The sequence below is a fragment of the Gymnoscopelus braueri genome, assembly GCF_963280865.1.
Source record: "Gymnoscopelus braueri genome assembly, chromosome: 2".
Lineage (NCBI taxonomy): Eukaryota > Metazoa > Chordata > Actinopteri > Myctophiformes > Myctophidae > Gymnoscopelus > Gymnoscopelus braueri.
This window is the reverse complement of record NC_137604.1, coordinates 1,307,936-1,327,733: the sequence shown is the minus strand read 5'-3', so window position 1 is coordinate 1,327,733 and position 19,798 is coordinate 1,307,936. Positions and strand designations below refer to the sequence as shown.

Sequence of the window (19,798 nt, the reverse complement as noted above, 5' to 3'; positions counted from 1 at the left end):
CAGATGCGTTCCCGGTCTTAAAGGGTTAATGTGATTGAACTGATCGTGATGCCATATTATAACTCCTTTAGCCCGGGGGACCACCTGGAGCCCCCTCCTCAAGGACCCCCTGGAGCCTCCTCAAGGACCCCCTGGGGGTCCCCTCCTCAAGGACCCCCTGGGGGTCCGCGGACCACCCTGTGAGGAAAGCATGCGGTGACAACGTGCCGTCATCAGAAACCCGGGTCCCATGTGATCTTCTGCGGCATTTCTATTGTCTCGTAGCAGACGATGACGTCACCGGGGGAGAAGGTGATGTCATCGTCGTCGGCGGACAGGCCGCACTCCATCCCGCTCTTCACCGATTGGACGTCGTCCTTGTGATGCTTCAGGGCCGCCAGAGAACCTATAGCAAACACGTAAGTAATGGATTACTTTTACTTTACTCATCATGGGGATTCCAATCACTAGATTACATTTACTTTACTCACCATGGTGATTACAAGTACTAGATTACATTTACTTTACTCATCATGGTGATTACAAGTACTAGATTACATCTACTTTACTCATCATGGGGATTCCAAGCTAATATAAGTAATGGATTACATTTACTTCACTCATCATGGGGATTCCGAGCTAATATAAGTAATGGATTACATTTACTTTACTCATCATGGGGATTCCAAGCTAATACAAGTAATGGATTACATTTACTTCACTCATCATGGGGATTCCAAGCTAATATAAGTAATGGATTACATTTACTTTACTCATCATGGGGATTCCAAGCTAATATAAGTAATGGATTACATTTACTTTACTCATCATGGGGATTCCAAGCTAATATAAGTAATGGATTACATTTACTTCACTCATCATGGGGATTCCAAGCTAATATAAGTAATGGATTACATTTACTTCACTCATCATGGGGATTCCAAGCTAATATAAGTAATGGATTACATTTACTTTACTCATCATGGGGATTCCAAGCTAATATAAGTAATGGATTACATTTACTTCACTCATCATGGGGATTCCGAGCTAATATAAACTACAGTCTTTCTCTGCCTGTAAAGTTAGCATGCTGAAACAGATGCTAAAGAAAGCTTATTTCCCTGTAGAATCAGGCACATGAACTATAACTGAGAATGAACCAGGACCCCCCCCCCCCCCCCTCCCTCCTGTCCTTTTCTTCACTCTAATATGCTTGGACTGTTCCTTCCTAATCTGCTGTATCCAGTATCCTAGGGCGTCGTGGGCATCACTTCCTGTCCATTTGATCAGGGATCAAATGGACAGGAAGTGACGCTCACAACGCCCTAGGATGCTTGTGGACATAGAATATACATAAAGTTAGGTGGCGGCTAGTACTGAACAAATACTGTTGGTATATATAATGTAATATAATATAATATAATGTGTACATACGCTGATGTTCTCTTTGTTTTGCTCTTTTTTGCACCCTCTCTTTTTAAAATCTTTTTACGGTTTTATTATTATTATTATTATTATTATTATTATCATTATTATTATTATTATTATTATCTATGCTGCTGCATTGTCTGAAGGAAGCAAAACAACGACCACATCTCTTCCTCTGGTCATCCTGAACTTCATCCTTCTAGAACACAGCCCTGAGGTACTCCAACCTACCCTCCCAAACCACGTCTCTTCCTCTGGTCATCCTGAACTTCATCCTTCTAGAACACAGCCCTGAGGCACTCCAACCTACCCTCCCACACCACGTCTCTTCCTCTGGTCATCCTGAACTTCATCCTTCTAGAACACAGCCCTGAGGCACTCCAACCTACCCTCCCACACCACGTCTCTTCCTCTGGTCATCCTGAACTTCATCCTTCTAGAACACAGCCCTGAGGCACTCCAACCTACCCTCCCACACCACGTCTCTTCCTCTGGTCATCCTGAACTTCATCCTTCTAGAACACAGCCCTGAGGCACTCCAACCTACCCTCCCAAACCACGTCTCTTCCTCTGGTCATCCTGAACTTCATCCTTCGGTCCAGAAGTCCTTTCTGAACCCGACAGCCGGCCACCAGAACCTTCTTCTTCCCCATGGTCACCTCGAACATGGCCAGAACCGATGCCTCCCCTGGTGGACGATACAAGTACAACAGGTCTTTAGTAAATAAAACGGGTCAGGATACCGATTGTATCCAATCAGGAGAGAGAACTCACACAGGAAACGGGATGAACAAGTGAAACAGGAAGTGATGAAACAAAAGAAGAGCTTTGGAACCCAATACAAGATTTGACCTTTATTATTACATATTGTACCTTTATTATTACATATTGTACCTTTATTATTACATATTGTACCTTTATTATTACCTATTGTACCTTTAACCCAATACAAGATCTGTGTTGTTTAGATATTTCAAGAACATTTTCAAAAGCAGAAGGTATAATATGTTATAATAAAGGTATAATATCTAATCAGTATGAAAGTATAATAAAGGTATAATTCGTACCCAGTATATTCTCGGTGACCACAGGGGGCAGTGTGCTGCTCAGCTGGCTCTTCAGCTCATCGATGAGTTTGTAAATCACGTTGTGAAGTTTGACCGCAACGTTTTTCTTCAACGCCAACTGTTGAACCTGCTTGTTGATGGACACGTTGAAGCCATAGATGGACCCTGAAGGGTTAAGAAATAAACACATTCTTTCATTTATAAAATGATTGATTATAGAGTGATTTATAAAACTGACTGATCGATTAGGGAGTGATTTGGGAGAATACAAGAACACACGCCCCAAAAACACACTCGCCGCGGGTCAAATCCGGCGACCTCGAAACGGTCGGATCCACCAGCTATCTTTTTTTTAAACTCTTAAATTTTTATCCCACGATTTTGCAACCACATTTTTTTCACCCAGTGCTAATTGTCTAAGTAATCCTGGGCACTACACTCCCTCTGCCAACCTAGGGAGGGCCCAGAGCCGAGCTCATGCCTCCTTCAATGCATGAGAGCTAACAAGCCTTCTTGTCACCTGACAGGGGGGAGTGTCCCCGGTAGGACGTAGCGTGTGGAAGGAACACGTTATTCCAACCAGTTCCTTTCCCCTCCATCAGGCGCCCCGGCTGACCAGGGGGAGGCAGTATAGAGACCAGGATTACTGCATGTTTTTTGTGAGGGTACCTACCCTAGGGGACACGAGGAGAACATGCAAACTCCACACAGAAAGGCCCTTTCACCAACCCCCATAGGGTATGGGCACTGATGACGCGGAGGAGAGAACACGCCCCCAGCACTCACAGCGTTCCCGGCGGGAATTGAACCCAGGACCTTCTGGCTGTGAGGCGACAGCGCTACCGGCTGCGCCACCTTGCCCCCCCACCAGCTATTTCTGAGAGGGGGGGGGGGGGGGTGAACCGAGGACCTCCCTAGGAAGACGCTCGGGAGGCATCCGTATTAGGTGCCCAAACCACCTAAGCTGGCTCCTTTCCAAGTGAAGGAGCAGTGGCCCTACCCAGAGTCTCTCTCACCCTATCTCTAAGAGAGATGCCAGCCACACGTTTTAGAAAAGTCATTTTGTCCGCTTGAAAACCCACACTTAAAAATACGGTGAAGCAGCATTCTGCTTTTACGGACCGACAGTGTGGAATAAACTCCCATTACACCTAAGACAGGCAGCCTCTGTCGATAGCTTTAAAGCACAGCTCAAGACCTATTTCTTCACTCTTGCTTTTAGCTGATTCTTTGGTTGATTTTTAATTCCTCACTGTATTGCCTATTTTAATGTTGTTTTATGCTTTTGCTTTTATTTTATTTTATGTTATTTTTGTTTGCTTTATTGTTAAATTGGTTGTAACTGTAATTGTATTGTTGCTCTGTAAAGCACTTTGAGCTGCATTTCATGTCATGAAAGGTGCTATACAAATAAAGTTTATTATTATTATTATTATAGATGAGTAGGAACAGCGTTCCGTGGAGAAAACAAAGGGGGGGGGCGAGTGTGTTTTGGGGGGTGAACGTCTCGGCTACCATGTGGGACGCAACATGTAGCAACAGGTCAAGTAGAGGTCAAGGGGTCAGAGGTTACCTGAGAAGGTGGCGGCCATGTTGACGTCGTTTTCAGAAACGTCTCCGATGCCGAAGTGAAGCAGCTCCATGTGACACTGATCCTGACCCTCATAACTGTCCAGGATGTTCAGCAACGTCTCCACTGACCCGTCCACATCCCCTACACACACACACACACACACACACACACACACACACACACACACACACACACACACACACACACACACACACACACACACACACACACACACACACACACACACACACACACACACACACACACACACACACACACACACAATGTTTGTAGCTGCTACAAAAGCTACAAAGACGTTGAGCTGGTTTCAACTTCAGATACAAAGATACAGATATGCTGTTTATGGTTATGTATGGTTTATGGTTATGCTGTTTATGGTTATGTATGGTTTATGGTTATGCTGTTTATGGTTATGTATGGTTTATGGCAGTGTGAACCCCTCAACCCAGAGGGTCCCTGGACCTCACTTTGAGAACCCCTACAATAGTATGTGTGAGATACTGTATCTGATTGGATTTGTGTTTATAAAACAATATATTGTTGAATAAAAACAGTACATTTGAAAGTATTCTATTACTATTCTGTTACCTTTAATGACGAGTGGGAGACTCAGTAGATCTATTGTTACCTTTAATGATCTATTGTTACCTTTAATGATCTATTGTTACCTTTAATGACCTATTGTTACCTTTAATGATGAGTGGGAGGCTCAACTCCTGGCTGGCGGTCCTCTCACTGGGTCGCTGGGTGAACTGCTGTCTGTTGGAGCGATAGAGAGCTGCCTTCCTCTGCCTCCAGCTGAGGTGAGACAGCGCCTCCCTCTGGCGACGGTGCTCGTCCTGGTGCTCCTTCTGCTTCTCCTCAATGACCTGCACCTCCTCCTGAAGCCTGGCCTGCTCCTCTGCATAGCACCTCCACTCTACCACCTCCCTGGCTCTGTGCTGGAGAGAGAGAGAGAGGAGACGAGTTGTTATAGTAACACAACTCTGTATAACACCTCCCTGGCTCTGTGCTGGAGAGAGAGAGAGGAGACGAGTTGTTATAGTAACACAACTCTGTATAACACCTCCTTGGCTCTGTGCTGGAGAGAGAGAGAGGAGACGAGTTGTTATAGTAACGAAACCCTGTATAACACCTCCTTGGCTCTGTGCTGGAGAGAGAGAGAGGAGACGAGTTGTTATAGTAACGAAACCCTGTATAACACCTCCTTGGCTCTGTGCTGGAGAGAGAGAGAGGAGACGAGTTGTTATAGTAACACAACTCTGTATAACACCTCCCTGGCTCTGTGCTGGAGAGAGAGGAGACGAGTTATTATAGTAACACAACTCTGTATAACACCTCCTTGGCTCTGTGCTGGAGAGAGAGAGAGAGGAGACGAGTTATTATAGTAACACAACTCTGTATAACACCTCCTTGGCTCTGTGCTGGAGAGAGAGAGAGAGGAGACGAGTTATTATAGTAACACAACCCTGTATAACACCTCCCTGGCTCTGTGCTGGAGAGAGAGAGAGAGGAGACGAGTTGTTATAGTAACACAACTCTGTATAACACCTCCTTGGCTCTGTGCTGGAGAGAGAGGAGACGAGTTGTTATAGTAACACAACTCTGTATAACACCTCCCTGGCTCTGTGCTGGAGAGAGAGAGAGAGGAGACGAGTTGTTATAGTAACACAACTCTGTATAACACCTCCTTGGCTCTGTGCTGGAGAGAGAGAGAGGAGACGAGTTGTTATAGTAACGAAACCCTGTATAACACCTCCTTGGCTCTGTGCTGGAGAGAGAGAGAGGAGACGAGTTGTTATAGTAACGAAACCCTGTATAACACCTCCTTGGCTCTGTGCTGGAGAGAGAGAGAGGAGACGAGTTGTTATAGTAACACAACTCTGTATAACACCTCCCTGGCTCTGTGCTGGAGAGAGAGGAGACGAGTTATTATAGTAACACAACTCTGTATAACACCTCCTTGGCTCTGTGCTGGAGAGAGAGAGAGAGGAGACGAGTTATTATAGTAACACAACTCTGTATAACACCTCCTTGGCTCTGTGCTGGAGAGAGAGAGAGAGGAGACGAGTTATTATAGTAACACAACCCTGTATAACACCTCCCTGGCTCTGTGCTGGAGAGAGAGAGAGAGGAGACGAGTTGTTATAGTAACACAACTCTGTATAACACCTCCTTGGCTCTGTGCTGGAGAGAGAGGAGACGAGTTGTTATAGTAACACAACTCTGTATAACACCTCCCTGGCTCTGTGCTGGAGAGAGAGAGAGAGGAGACGAGTTGTTATAGTAACACAACTCTGTATAACACCTCCTTGGCTCTGTGCTGGAGAGAGAGAGAGGAGACAAGTTATTATAGTAACAAACCCCTGTATAACACCTCCCTGGCTCTGTGCTGGAGAGAGAGAGAGAGGAGACGAGTTGTTATAGTAACACAACTCTGTACAACACCTCCTTGGCTCTGTGCTGGAGAGAGAGAGAGGAGACGAGTTATTATAGTAACAACCCCCTGTATAACACCTCCCTGGCTCTGTGCTGGAGAGAGAGGAGACAAGTTATTATAGTAACAAAACTCTGTATAACACCTCCTTGGCTCTGTGCTGGAGAGAGAGAGAGAGGAGACGAGTTGTTATAGTAACAAAACCCTGTATAACACCTCCCTGGCTCTGTGCTGGAGAGAAAGGAGACACGTTATTATATTATAGTAGGGGGGAGAGGAGAGGAGTAGAGGAGAGGAGGAGATGAGAGGAGAGGAGGAGAGGAGAGGAGGAGAGGACGTACCTCTGACTCCACCTCCAGGATCTCCTCGCCAGCAGAAGGGAGCTCCTTCCATCCAACGATCTCCACGGCAACACTGGGCGTGGCCTCCTTGACCAGACGGTTGTGTTCGTCAAACAGGAAGCGGACTTTAGCCCAGGTTTTACCTGCTACCAGCACACAGCCTTTACGAAGAGTACCCCGCTGCACGATCGCCGTGGTAACAGGCCTGTGGACCAATCAGAACACTTCAGCACCACACCCCCATTTCATATGCATTAGACCACACCCCCATTTGATATGTTTGATATGTTTGTGAATTCAGCTTTTAACGCTCTCCTCCTCCATCCTCCATGTCCTGTTGTAGCTATTAGACCACAGACAGTATGGACAACGTTACGTTAGAGTAGAGTAGAGGAGTATAGTATATATATATAATATATATCCCCATGTCATGTTGTAGCTATTAGACCATAGACAACGTTACGCCCATAGACTCTACAGACCGTAAATGAAGCCTATCTTTTCAACGATTTCAAATCCGCCATCTTTCTATATCCTCTGCACTCGGAAATGAATGCTATTGGTTATGTAGCTTGTCAATCAAATCATCACAAGGTAGCCACGCCCCTTCTACAGCATAGCCTACTTTATCATACATTTTATAATAAATGGGACCATAGTTTACCAAAACACACGTCATGATGGTTGAAAGAAGACTTTAAACTAGCGACTGGAAGCATACAGCTAAACCCATCCGCTTGAATGGAGCCTAATTGCTTCTGACACCAGCAGGGGTGAAACAGCGAGACTACAGGCCATTCATATGAACTGTCTCTTCCTTACAACTGGGATGCTAGCCCCTTGTATTAGACACTTTATTTCCCTAGAAACGCTGTTTCACATGCATTCTCTCTAATAAACATAATATTATAATTACCCTTTCCCTCGGTGGGTGTGGCTCTCATTATAATAATTCATAATGTAATTATAATATTATAATTACCCTTTCCCTCGGTCATTGCGGCTCTCGATGACCATTCCCTCCACCAGTCCTGTTGGCTCCGCCTTCAACTCCATCACCTCCGCCTGCGTTACCGTGGCTTCCACCAGCGCCAATAGGTTATCCCCCTGGTAACCATGACAACTACATGTTATCACCCTGGTAACCATGACAACTACATGTTATCACCCTGGTAACCATGACAACTACATGTTATCACCCTGGTAACCATGACAACATGTTATCACCCTGGTACCCATGACAACATGTTATCACCCTGGTAACCATGACAACTAAATGTTATCACCCTGGTAACCATGACAACTAAATGTTATCACCCTGGTAACCATGACAACTAAATGTTATCACCCTGGTAACCATGACAACTAAATGTTATCACCCTGGTAACCATGACAACAGAATTTAACCACACATATCGATTAAAAACGAAAAAAAAAAAAAAACTCATTGGCACAATCAACTGTGTCCACCGGTCCTGTGCTCTGATTGGCTGTAGCATGTATCTGCTCAGTGTACATTTCATATAGCATGATTTACAGTCACTGACAGATCCACAAAGATCTGAAGGACAGATCCACAAAGATCTGAAGGACAGATCCACATGTCAAAGCCATGGTCAGGTCTACTAAACCTAACCAGGTTAATTAAAGATCTGAAGGACAGATCCACGTTCCCTACATGTTGATGCACTTACTGTAAGTCGCTTTGGATAAAAGCCTCTGCTAAATGACTGTAATGTAATGTAATGTGTGTGTGTATATATATATATAAGAAATGGTTCAAAAGGGGAAAAATTATAAAGTATGAATTGGAAGGTTAATTTTCATTTACATTAATCTTTTGCTTATTTCTTCTTTTTTTTTTAATTTTCTAGTACTTTCGTTATTTGTTCTAATTTTCGTTTTTTCTGATTTCATTTTTTCTGTTTAGTTTACTCATTATTTTCTGATGAATCATGGTGATGTATTGGTTGGTAGGATATTTGATGATTTTAATGGCACAAAGGGACAGGTATAAATAAGATTTATCTTCTTCCTGTTCCTTTTCAATTATGGAATATGTACAAAAAAGTTAAAAAAGAAAAATAAATGTATGTGATCATGTAAAACATAATTGAAATAAATGAAATGAAATGAAATGAAATATATATATGTATATATATATATTTATTTTACCCCAAGATTTTGCAACCCCATTTTTTCACCCAGTGCCAATTGCCTATGTAATCCTGGGCTCTACTCTCCCTCTGCCAGCCTAGGGAGAACCCAGACTGAGCTCATGCCTCCTTCAGTGCATGAGGAGCGAGCAGGCCGCTTCTTATCACCTGACAGGGGGGAGTGTCCCCGGTAGGACGTAGCGTGTGGAAGGAACACGTTATTCCAACCAGTTCCTTTCCCCTCCATCAGGCGCCCCGGCTAGCCAGGGGGAGGCAGTATAGAGACCAGGATTACTGCATGTGTTTGTGAGGGTACCTACCCTAGGAGACACGGGGAGAACATGCAAACTCCACACAGAAAGGCCCTTTCGCCAACCCCACCTAGGGTATGGGCACTGATGACGCGGAGGAGAAGACACGCCCCCAGCGCCCACAGCGTCCCCGGCGGGAATTGAACCCAGGACCTTCTCTAATAAAGTGTTTTACCTTGAGAGCAGAGACGTGAATGGCCTGAACATCTCCTCCAAACTGTTCACAAACCACATCATGAAGCAGCAGCTGTTGTTTCACTGACTCTGGATCAGCCTGAGGTTTATCACACTTATTCACTGCTACTATGATGGGTACTGTAACACAATAACAACACAACATAACACCTTAACACAACTGCAGAACACTTATTCACTGCTACTATGATGGGTACTGTAACACAATAACAACTCAACATAACACACATTAACACAACTACACAACACTTATTCACTGCTACTATGATGGGTACTGTAACACAATAACAACACAACATAACACACATTAACACAACTACACAACACTTATTCACTGCTACTATGATGGGTACTGTAACACAAAAACAACACAACATAACACATTAACACAACTACACAACACTTATTCACTGCTACTATGGTAGCTTAGCATGTTAACAGTACCGTTAGCATTCTTAGCATGTTGTATGGACTCTTAACAGTACCGTTAGCATTCTTAGCATGCTGTATGGACTCTAACAGTACCGTTAGCATTCTTAGCATGTTGTATGGACTCTAACAGTACCGTTAGCATTCTTAGCATGTTGTATAGACTCTAACAGTACCGTTAGCATTCTTAGCATGTTGTATAGATTCTAACAGTACCGTTAGCATTCTTAGCATGTTGTATAGACTTTAACAGTAACGTTAGCATTCTTAGCATGTTGTATGGACTGTACCGTTAGCATTCTTAGCATGCTGTATGGACTGTACAGTACCGTTAGCATTCTTAGCATGTTGTATGGACTGTACCGTTAGCATTCTTAGCATGTTGTATGGACTCTACAGTACCGTTAGCATTCTTAGCATATTGTATGGACTGTACCGTTAGCATTCTTAGCATGTTGTATGGACAGTACTGTTAGCATTCTTAGCATGCTGTATGGACTGTACCGTTAGCATTCTTAGCATGTTGTATGGACTCTACAGTACCGTTAGCATTCTTAGCATATTGTATGGACTGTACCGTTAGCATTCTTAGCATGTTGTATGGACAGTACTGTTAGCATTCTTAGCATGTTGTATGGACTGTACCGTTAGCATTCTTAGCATGTCGTATGGACTGTACCGTTAGCATTCTTAGCATGTTGTATGGACTGTACCGTTAGCATTCTTAGCATGCTGTATGGACTCCAGGGTTTGGTTCATGACTCCATCGTCTGCTGCCACCACCAGGATGATGAGGTCGGTGGCCTGGGCTCCTCGGGCCCTCATGGAGCTGAAGGCAGCGTGACCTGGAGTGTCCAGGAAGGTGATCTTCTCTCCTGAAGGAAGCTGCACTGAAGACACACACACCATACACATATTTATTATTATGTTGAATATGCAATCTGGGAAAATAAATAATTCTATAATTCTACAAAGCTCTGTCTGTTTGTTTGTCCCCAAAATCTCTTCTGCCTGGTTCTCCTCAGTGGCTGGAGTAATTGATTTGTATTTGCACACAGCCATTGACCATTACCATGTGTCACACACATACACACACACACACACACATACACACAGCCATTAACCATTACTATGTGCACGGAACACCGAAGCCCGTTTTTCGCTTTCCCAAAATGTCAGCGTTTTTGTGTTAACTGGCTCCCGGGTTGCCAAATCATGTGCGTGCAACAAGCGCCGGTGTTGCCACATCTGTGAAACAAGCGGACCATGACGCACTTTGGGTGCTCATATCCCCCGACGGGTATGGTCTAGTATAATATAATACCTATGAAGGCTCCTATGTGTTAGTATATAATATAATACCTATGAAGGCTCCTATGTGCTGGGTGATTCCTCCGTGCTCAGTAGAGGTGATCTGGCTCTTCCTCAGGCTGTCCAGCAGAGTGGTTTTACCGTGATCCACGTGACCCATGATGGTCACCACCGGAGGGCGCTGTACCAAGGAACCAGGCTCTGCAGGAGCTCTGAAAACACATTTAATATGTAGCCCAGTGATTAGTTCATGCCCTTAGCCCTATTCTAATACATTTAGTTTAAGTCATTCTAAAACAGTTGACTAAGTAAAAAATGTTTAATAAATAGCTGTCCGTGATAAAGACATCTCTAAATAAATAGGTTTTGGTAAAAGACTTATGTTAAAAATGCATTTCTTGGTGTGTTAAAAGGTTACATTCATTGGAGAGACAGTGGAAAAAACCCAATAACGAGTAGTGATGTAAAACAGGTGTGCCAGTGTTGCTGGGTTTACTGAGCAAAGAGTAAACTAGTAGTAGTTAACAAGGTAATTGATGTTTGTCTTGGATGTTTCTTCATTCTGTTTGATGTATGATCAAGTGGTGTGTGCTGATTGGGGACTTCTCAATTGGAAGAGTGGGGAGAGGAGAGAGATAATAAAAGTGGGGGAAGATTGCTAAACAGTATCACCTGTATGACCTGAGTGTTTGACCTGACACAGGTTGGATTATACCAGAAGCCAAGTTGAAGCTTGCTGCTTCTGAGGCACAGTGCCTATTTCTAGCAGTTTGTATGACATGTTTGAGTTATAAAAAGTCTTAAGTGAGTGTAAAAGTGTGTTTGTGCTGAGGGAAAAAAGTCAGTTAGTCGCTCAACACGAGGACGCCATTGCTGATTTTTAAGGACTGTTTGGAGTGTATTCCTGACGAGGATTGTACCTTCCTGCTGTCTGCTTCACCTCACAAACATTATCACTTCGCAAACTATTCTACAGAACTGAAAAAGAACTGAGTAAAGACTTCTGTGCGCTCGTTTGTCATCAAGGACAGAGGACTGAGGACTCAGTCACCCATCGCCCCATCGCTCCACCATCACCACCATCAGGCCTGCAACGTTTGTTTTGTGTTGTGTGTATGTGTGTGCGTGCACGTGTGTGGGCCCACTGTGTATTTAAGCTGTATTTGCTGTTGAGGAATATTGATAGCCTGTTTATTTTGGTTTGAAGTAATGTAATAGGGATTTTGCCTAGAGTACATTTTGAGAGTTGGGTTTTTGATCATTTGATTTAATCGGTCAAGTGTGATTTTGACTTTAAAGTGTGAAGACAATTAAGAAACTCTATATTAGGTAGAGTTCATTTGATTTCAGGTTTAAAGAGGCCTAAGGCCTACTGGTCTATTCTAAACAAAGGTTCACCTTCGGTATCATTATTTGTTGTATGTCTATGTCATGTTTTTATTTCATGTAAACTTTAAAAAGGGTAAAACATATTCTGTAAAAACAACAACCCTTAGTCAATTTGATTTACATTTAAAGTGTTGTCTGAGATAATTATTTGAAATAGGTCTACTGTCAAGTTCATCAGCCTTGTGGTTTATAATATAAATACAGGGTTATATATGATATATATATATAAAAATTGTGAAAATGTTTGCAAATCTTTGAATACAATATTATATATATTAATTAAAGGTATACTAGGCAACTTAAGCCTACATTTTAAAAATATTTATATATATATTGCATTTTCCCTCCTCTATCAGCCAATACATAACGATGCTGGGGTGTTTTCCTGCATTGACACACAGTCCTCTTTCTGAAATCCCTATTATTTCCTACTATTTATGTTTTGACATCTGGGTATCCGGGACGTAAATTAAATGAAGTGCATGTGCGTGTGTGCGCGCCCATGCGCGTCCGTGTCCGTGTGAACTGTTCGAGTGAAACCCAATGGAACCGAGTGAAACAGCCGGCAAAAATGGAACGGGCAGCCATTTTTTCTCTCTGCACTTTTTGGTTTGGTTTTAAAACTTTAAAACGCTCTCAAACTTATCTACTTTTAAGATATCGTTTGGATAGAATTTAGCTGTATAACTTCATATATGTGGTCAATTAACTCATTGCCTGCCATGGACGAGTTAATTCGTCAAATTTTGCTATGGCTCAGCCTGCCAAGGACCAGTTTGGACGAGTTTTTATTATTTTAATTTTTTTCACTCAGAACCAGAGATAACACGATCCGCAGATTTACTGCTCCATTCACTTCCATTCATTTTTATTACTTAAAAATGCTGTATCTCGGCTCCTGAGCACTTTTTTTTTTCACTATGTATTTTTGGTCCAGACATGTTATTTTCAAAGGCAGACAATTAATTGACTGACAACCCCTTCAGCCAATAAGCAGTTCGTTCCCCTTCAGCCAATCAGCAGCTCATTTTCCCCACCACCAGCCAATATGACGCAAGGGGACTTTAGAAGGGGCCATGCCGAAAATTGGTTGCTTTATTCGGATACATACGTGTCACTGCCCGTCCCTGCCGGTTCTATGAATTTTTATTTTTAAATAGGCTCTGTCATGATTAAAGAAAAACGGGCGACAATGGCCAAAACTCAATCGAATTCAAAACTCAATCAAATCTGCTCAGTTCAAAGCTTGTTGGGTGTGTGACTTTGAGGACATTAAGGACACAAGGTTACCTTTTCAGATTTTGGGGGTTCTCGGGCCTAAAAGTAATGTAATTGTTCGTAAAAAAATTCAATATGTGCCCTTTTGAAATTCCAGCCCCTGCCTCTCCACATCCTTTAGGACCTAAATACTTTCTATGCCAGATTCGAATCATTAGGTGATTCCTCTAAGTGCACTGAAATACTGAAGGCTGTAACACCTGCCCCCTCAGACAGAATTATCATCACTGAAGAGGATGTCAGGAGAGTGTTTCGGTGTACTAACACAAGGAAAGCTAATGGGCCTGACGAGTGCAGTGCTTTCTCCTCAAAAACTTTGCATCTGAGTTGGCTCCTGTGTGGCAACCAATATTTCAAACCTCTGTAGACACACACATAATTCCTCTGTGTTGGAACCTCACACATAAAACCACTACCCAAAATCCAATGTCCAAAAGAACATAAGGATTATAGACCCATAGCTCTCACTTCAGTGACCATGAAATCACTGGAAAGAATACTGTTGCAACATCTTGTGAGTATAACTAAAGACAAATTTGACCCCTGTCAGTTTGCTTATAAGAAAGGTTGCGGTACAGAGGACGCGGTTGTCACACTGGTCCACTTCATTACAAAACACCTAGATAAGTCTAATAAGAATCATGCAAGGGTGCTGTTCTTAGACTTCTCTTCAGCCTTCAATACAATACAGTCTGATATTCTGGTGTCAAAGATGGTACAGTTGGAACTGAATCCATACTTAATTCACTGGTATGCTTCCTTCCTTACTAACAGAGTACAGAGGGTGAAAGTGAACAAAACCCTCTCCTCAGCATTAACTACTAATGTAGGTGCTCCCCAGGGTTGTGTAAACTCAGCTGTACTTTTCACCCTCTATACTGACAGCTGTTGTACTGAGGAATGTCTGTCTGTATGTCGCACTGACAAACCAGACCAATACATTCTAAAGTACTCTGATGATACAGTCTTGATTTCTCTTTTGGATAGTTCCAGTGACCCTGGACTGCACCAACACAGAGTAAATAAGGTGGTGGAGTGGAGTGATAACAACGCTCTTATCATTAACACAAAAAAGACAGAAGAGTGTTTTTGGTGCTCCACTAGAGATACACAGATCCCCCATTACTATTCATAGTGAACAGATCAACCAGGTATGTTCGTATACATACCTAGGAGTAGTAATAGACCACATTTTGTCATGGAAAGACCAGATTGAATCAGTGGGTAAGAAGACAAAACAAAGAGTCTATTTCCTTCGCCGTCTGAGATCTTTTGGTGCTGCTAACCCTAACCCTGCTGTTCTGCAGTACTGTAGTACCACCTGATATGGATGTCTGTCTGTAGCTTTAAAGTCACAACTGCTGCAGCAAGTGAACATTTGTTCAAAGATTGTTGGACAACCACTTCAGAGGCTCTATACATTACAGTACGTATAATAACAGTATGATAAGGTTGGCAAGGAATATCACTTCAAACACTAGCCATGCTTTGTATGGAGAATATAGGTTGCTGCCTTCAGGAAGGAGATACAGTGTTCCTACACACAATAAGGTCAAACTGAAGAGGTCCTTTGTCCATCAGACCAGATTGAGGCTTAATCAGGAGTTATAGGCCAGGGGTTAGGGGTAGGCTGAGTGGTGGACATTGCTCTTGTCTTTGCATGTCTTTATGTATGTATTTTGTTTTTGTTTTCTTGTGTCATGTCAAATGTGTGTACTGTTATATGTTGCATACATGGCTGTTGGGTCGCAAGACAAATTTCAGTGCAAACTGACAATAAAGTATTATCGTATCGTATCGTATTCTGCACGTCCCTGCACGCACGCACACACACACACACACACACACACACACCTCCTGTGTGCGTCAGTGTTGGCTCTGTCTCTGGTCTGGCTCAGCGTTTGGTATTTAAACTTCATTCCAGATCTCCTGACGACCTCCTTGATCCACCGTTCCTCTAGGACAGAGTTCTCCTCCAGATCATCCAGCTCTGCTCCTGTGTTCAGCAGAGCCTCCAGCACGTGATCTACACGCACGCACGCACGCACACACGCACACACACACTTTACAATGTAGTCATTGACTTACAATTAACAAGGTAAACACATACATAGACTAGTGTCTTTATGTTATGTTTGTGATTCTAGAATGTAGACACAGTGTAGTGTCTCAGTAAACTATAGGATCATAGAATACAGAGACAGTGTAGTGTCTCAGTAAACTATAGGATCATAGAATACAGAGAGACAGTGTAGTGTCTCAGTAAACTATAGGATCATAGAATACAGAGAGACGGTGTAGTGTCTCAGTAAACTATAGGATCATAGAATACAGAGACAGTGTAGTGTCTCAGTAAACTATAGGATCATAGAATACAGAGAGACAGTGTAGTGTCTCAGTAAACTATAGGATCATAGAATACAGAGACAGTGTAGTGTCTCAGTAAACTATAGGATCATAGAATACAGAGACAGTGTAGTGTCTCAGTAAACTATAGGATCATAGAATACAGAGAGACAGTGTAGTGTCTCAGTAAACTATAGGATCATAGAATACATAGAGACAGTGTAGTGTCTCAGTAAACTATAGGATCATAGAATACAGAGACAGTGTAGTGTCTCAGTAAACTATAGGATCATAGAATACAGAGAGACGGTGTAGTGTCTCAGTAAACTATAGGATCATAGAATACAGAGACAGTGTAGTGTCTCAGTAAACTATAGGATCATAGAATACAGAGACAGTGTAGTGTCTCAGTAAACTATAGGATCATAGAATACAGAGACAGTGTAGTGTCTCAGTAAACTATAGGATCATAGAATACAGAGAGACAGTGTAGTGTCTCAGTAAACTATAGGATCATAGAATACAGAGACAGTGTAGTGTCTCAGTAAACTATAGGATCATAGAATACAGAGACAGTGTAGTGTCTCAGTAAACTATAGGATCATAGAATACATAGAGACAGTGTAGTGTCTCAGTAAACTATAGGATCATAGAATACAGAGACAGTGTAGTGTCTCAGTAAACTATAGGATCATAGAATACAGAGACAGTGTAGTGTCTCAGTAAACTATAGGATCATAGAATACAGAGACAGTGTAGTGTCTCAGTAAACTATAGGATCATAGAATACAGAGAGACAGTGTAGTGTCTCAGTAAACTATAGGATCATAGAATACAGAGACAGTGTAGTGTCTCAGTAAACTATAGGATCATAGAATACAGAGACAGTGTAGTGTCTCAGTAAACTATAGGATCATAGAATACAGAGACAGTGTAGTGTCTCAGTAAACTATAGGATCATAGAATACAGAGACAGTGTAGTGTCTCAGTAAACTATAGGATCATAGAATACAGAGACAGTGTAGTGTCTCAGTAAACTATCTTTCTTACCAAAGTCTTTGTTTATGTAAATAAAGTTTTACGTAAATAAAGTTTTTTCTTACCAAAGTCTTTGTTCATGGCGTGAGCCAACTCAGACACCGTCATCCTCCGTCTGATCTCGACTTCCTGTTTCTCTTTGTTTGACTTCCTGCTCTGAGGCTTCTGCCCCGCCTTCTGACCTTTGACCTGGAAACACACCAAAACATTTCATACAAACTCATACACCAGTTTCATCCAATCAGGAAAGAGAGCTCATACATGACACAGGATGAACCATAGATATAGAAACCTAAACACCTCATTGGCCTCTGCAGTTCGTTGGAGCGACTGGTATCGTGGTCGCCATTTTAGAGTAGGCAAGCTACCGTTCAAAGTGACAGTGACTACTGGCCAATCACAGCGCGTTGACTACTGGCCAATCACAACGCGTCTAACTGACTTTTGCTGCGCGGCTGCCTCTTACGAAAGGACCCGCCCCCACCTGCCTCTGATTGGCCTACCGAACACCCCCTTCTGTGACACACGGGGAAGCTTGCCTTCTCTAAAATGGCGCCCGAGATACCAATGCCTCAGAGCCGAAGGAGGCGTCTACCTTTATATGTCTTACAGGAAGTGATGACATAAAGAAATGGGTTCTGTCTCCTGATTGAATAAAAATGGTATCCTGACCTGAAAATTTATTTTCTGTTTATTAAAGAGCTGGAGAGACATGGAGACTCCTGTTACTGAACAAACACTCTATAAACTAACCAATCAATAAGAGTCACCTGTTTAGCAGCGAGGCTCCTGGTTGGTTGGCTGCAAAGGGGAGGGTCGGGGCATCGAGGACACAGGAAGCGGCTCAACAGGGCGGCGTCATGACGACGGCTGACCAATCGGCTGGCCGTCCTCATCAGTGATGTCATCATATTCATGCCTGAAGAGGCCCACTGAGAAAAGTCAGAATTATAAAACATTATCCTGTATTTAAACAGACATAACTCCAGTTCCCAGCATGCTAAACGCCCCAAACTTGGTAGGTTCTCTTAGACAGCCAATAGGAACAGGCCATATTTTTCTGATGCCCCGCCCCTTCTGTGTTCCTATTGGCTGGGCTTTAAACAGCCATATTAACTCCAGTTCCCAGCATGCTAAACGCCCCAGACTTATCGGTTTGTCGGATTGCCTTGAAACTTCACCCACACACTCTCTGAGGGGTGTGCAGTTCAATGGTGCAACCCGGAAGTGGATCAGTTCACCTCCGGTTTTACCAGGAAGTGGTCGTAGACCCCTCCCTCCCGAACGCGGGAGGTTGCACAGGTACGACAGTGGACCTGGCTGCTGCAAGCGCACAAATGGCCATGAGCTGACAATATAATACTGGAAACACATAAAGAGATTTAGCCTTGGATGACCTTTTACAGGTCTGTAACTCTGAGAGTGTACAAAATGGAACCAAATGGACCCATTGTGTGCACTCTCAGAGTTATGGGGGCCCTTGAAAATAAACTTTGATAACCACTGTCCTAGTGGACTCCTATTGTGCCATAGTGTCAGTAAATCAGTGTCATACATTTTCTGAATAAAACCTGGATTGCCTGCATTCAGTAATTGGGTTTTATGAAGAAAAAAAAAATCTAAAATTTGCCACGGACAAGAAGTCTTGCCACGGAGCATTTACTCTGTCCGCTCTGTATGTATGTATATACTATATATATATATATATATATATATATATATATATATATATATATATATATATATATATATATATAGTATATACTATATATATATATATATATACTATATACTATATATATATATATACTATATACTATATATATATATATATATATATATATATATATACTATATACTATATACTATATACTATATATATATATATATATATATATATATATATATATATAGTATATACTATATATATATATATATATACTATATACTATATATATATATATACTATATACTATATACTATATATATATATATATATATATATATATATATATATATATATATATATATATATATATACATATATATATATATATATATATATATATATATATATATATATATATATATATATATATATATATATATATATGTATTTCTATATTGTGGTATTGCTACTTTTACTTAACTAAAATATCTGAGTACTTCTCTGTTGTTTTAATAAAAGTAAATGTTTATCTTCAACATTTTAACATCTGGAACTAAATAATGAATCTAAGTGTTTCCTATAGATTAAATAAATCATGTCTTACCTTCAGATTAAAGTGTTTTTATTAAATAAATCATGTCTTACCTTCAGATTAAAGTGTTTTTATTAAATAAATCATGTCTTACCTTCAGATTAAAGTGTTTTTATTAAATAAATCATGTCTTACCTTCAGATTAAAGTGTTTTTATTGCTTTGTTTTCATTTGAACAGCATTAACATCACAGAGCAGCTTCTCATGGGCGCCGCCATGACACTTCTGTTTGGGCCCG

The 19,798-nt window shown here is 41.8% G+C and overlaps 1 protein-coding gene across 1 annotated transcript; it reads right to left on the bottom strand.

Moving 5' to 3' along the window:
• On the bottom strand, window positions 1–19,798 carry LOC308077816 (translation initiation factor IF-2, mitochondrial-like). Its single transcript, XM_080418766.1, has 14 exons — window positions 19,696–19,798; window positions 18,070–18,231; window positions 17,365–17,488; window positions 15,770–15,941; window positions 11,300–11,460; window positions 10,651–10,827; window positions 9,489–9,628; window positions 7,829–7,953; window positions 6,847–7,051; window positions 4,757–5,009; window positions 4,048–4,188; window positions 2,475–2,639; window positions 1,955–2,095; window positions 1–385 (listed from the first exon to the last, which is right to left on the bottom strand). The coding sequence occupies exons 2-14, from the start codon at window positions 18,214–18,216 to the stop codon at window positions 213–215; spliced, it is 2,124 nt and encodes a 707-aa protein (XP_080274892.1). The 5' UTR covers window positions 18,217–18,231; window positions 19,696–19,798; the 3' UTR covers window positions 1–212.

Excerpts from the sequence above, each read along its gene's own strand:
- LOC308077816 (XM_080418766.1), bottom strand. The coding sequence starts at position 18,216 with ATGAATATGATGACATCACTGATGAGGACGGCCAGCCGATTGGTCAGC. Across the intron at positions 17,489-18,069 it reads GGAGCCTCGCTGCTAAACAG|GTCAAAGGTCAGAAGGCGGG; the intron begins GTGACTCTTATT and ends GTGTGTTTCCAG. Across the intron at positions 5,010-6,846 it reads TCCTGGAGGTGGAGTCAGAG|CACAGAGCCAGGGAGGTGGT; the intron begins GTACGTCCTCTC and ends CTCTCTCTCCAG.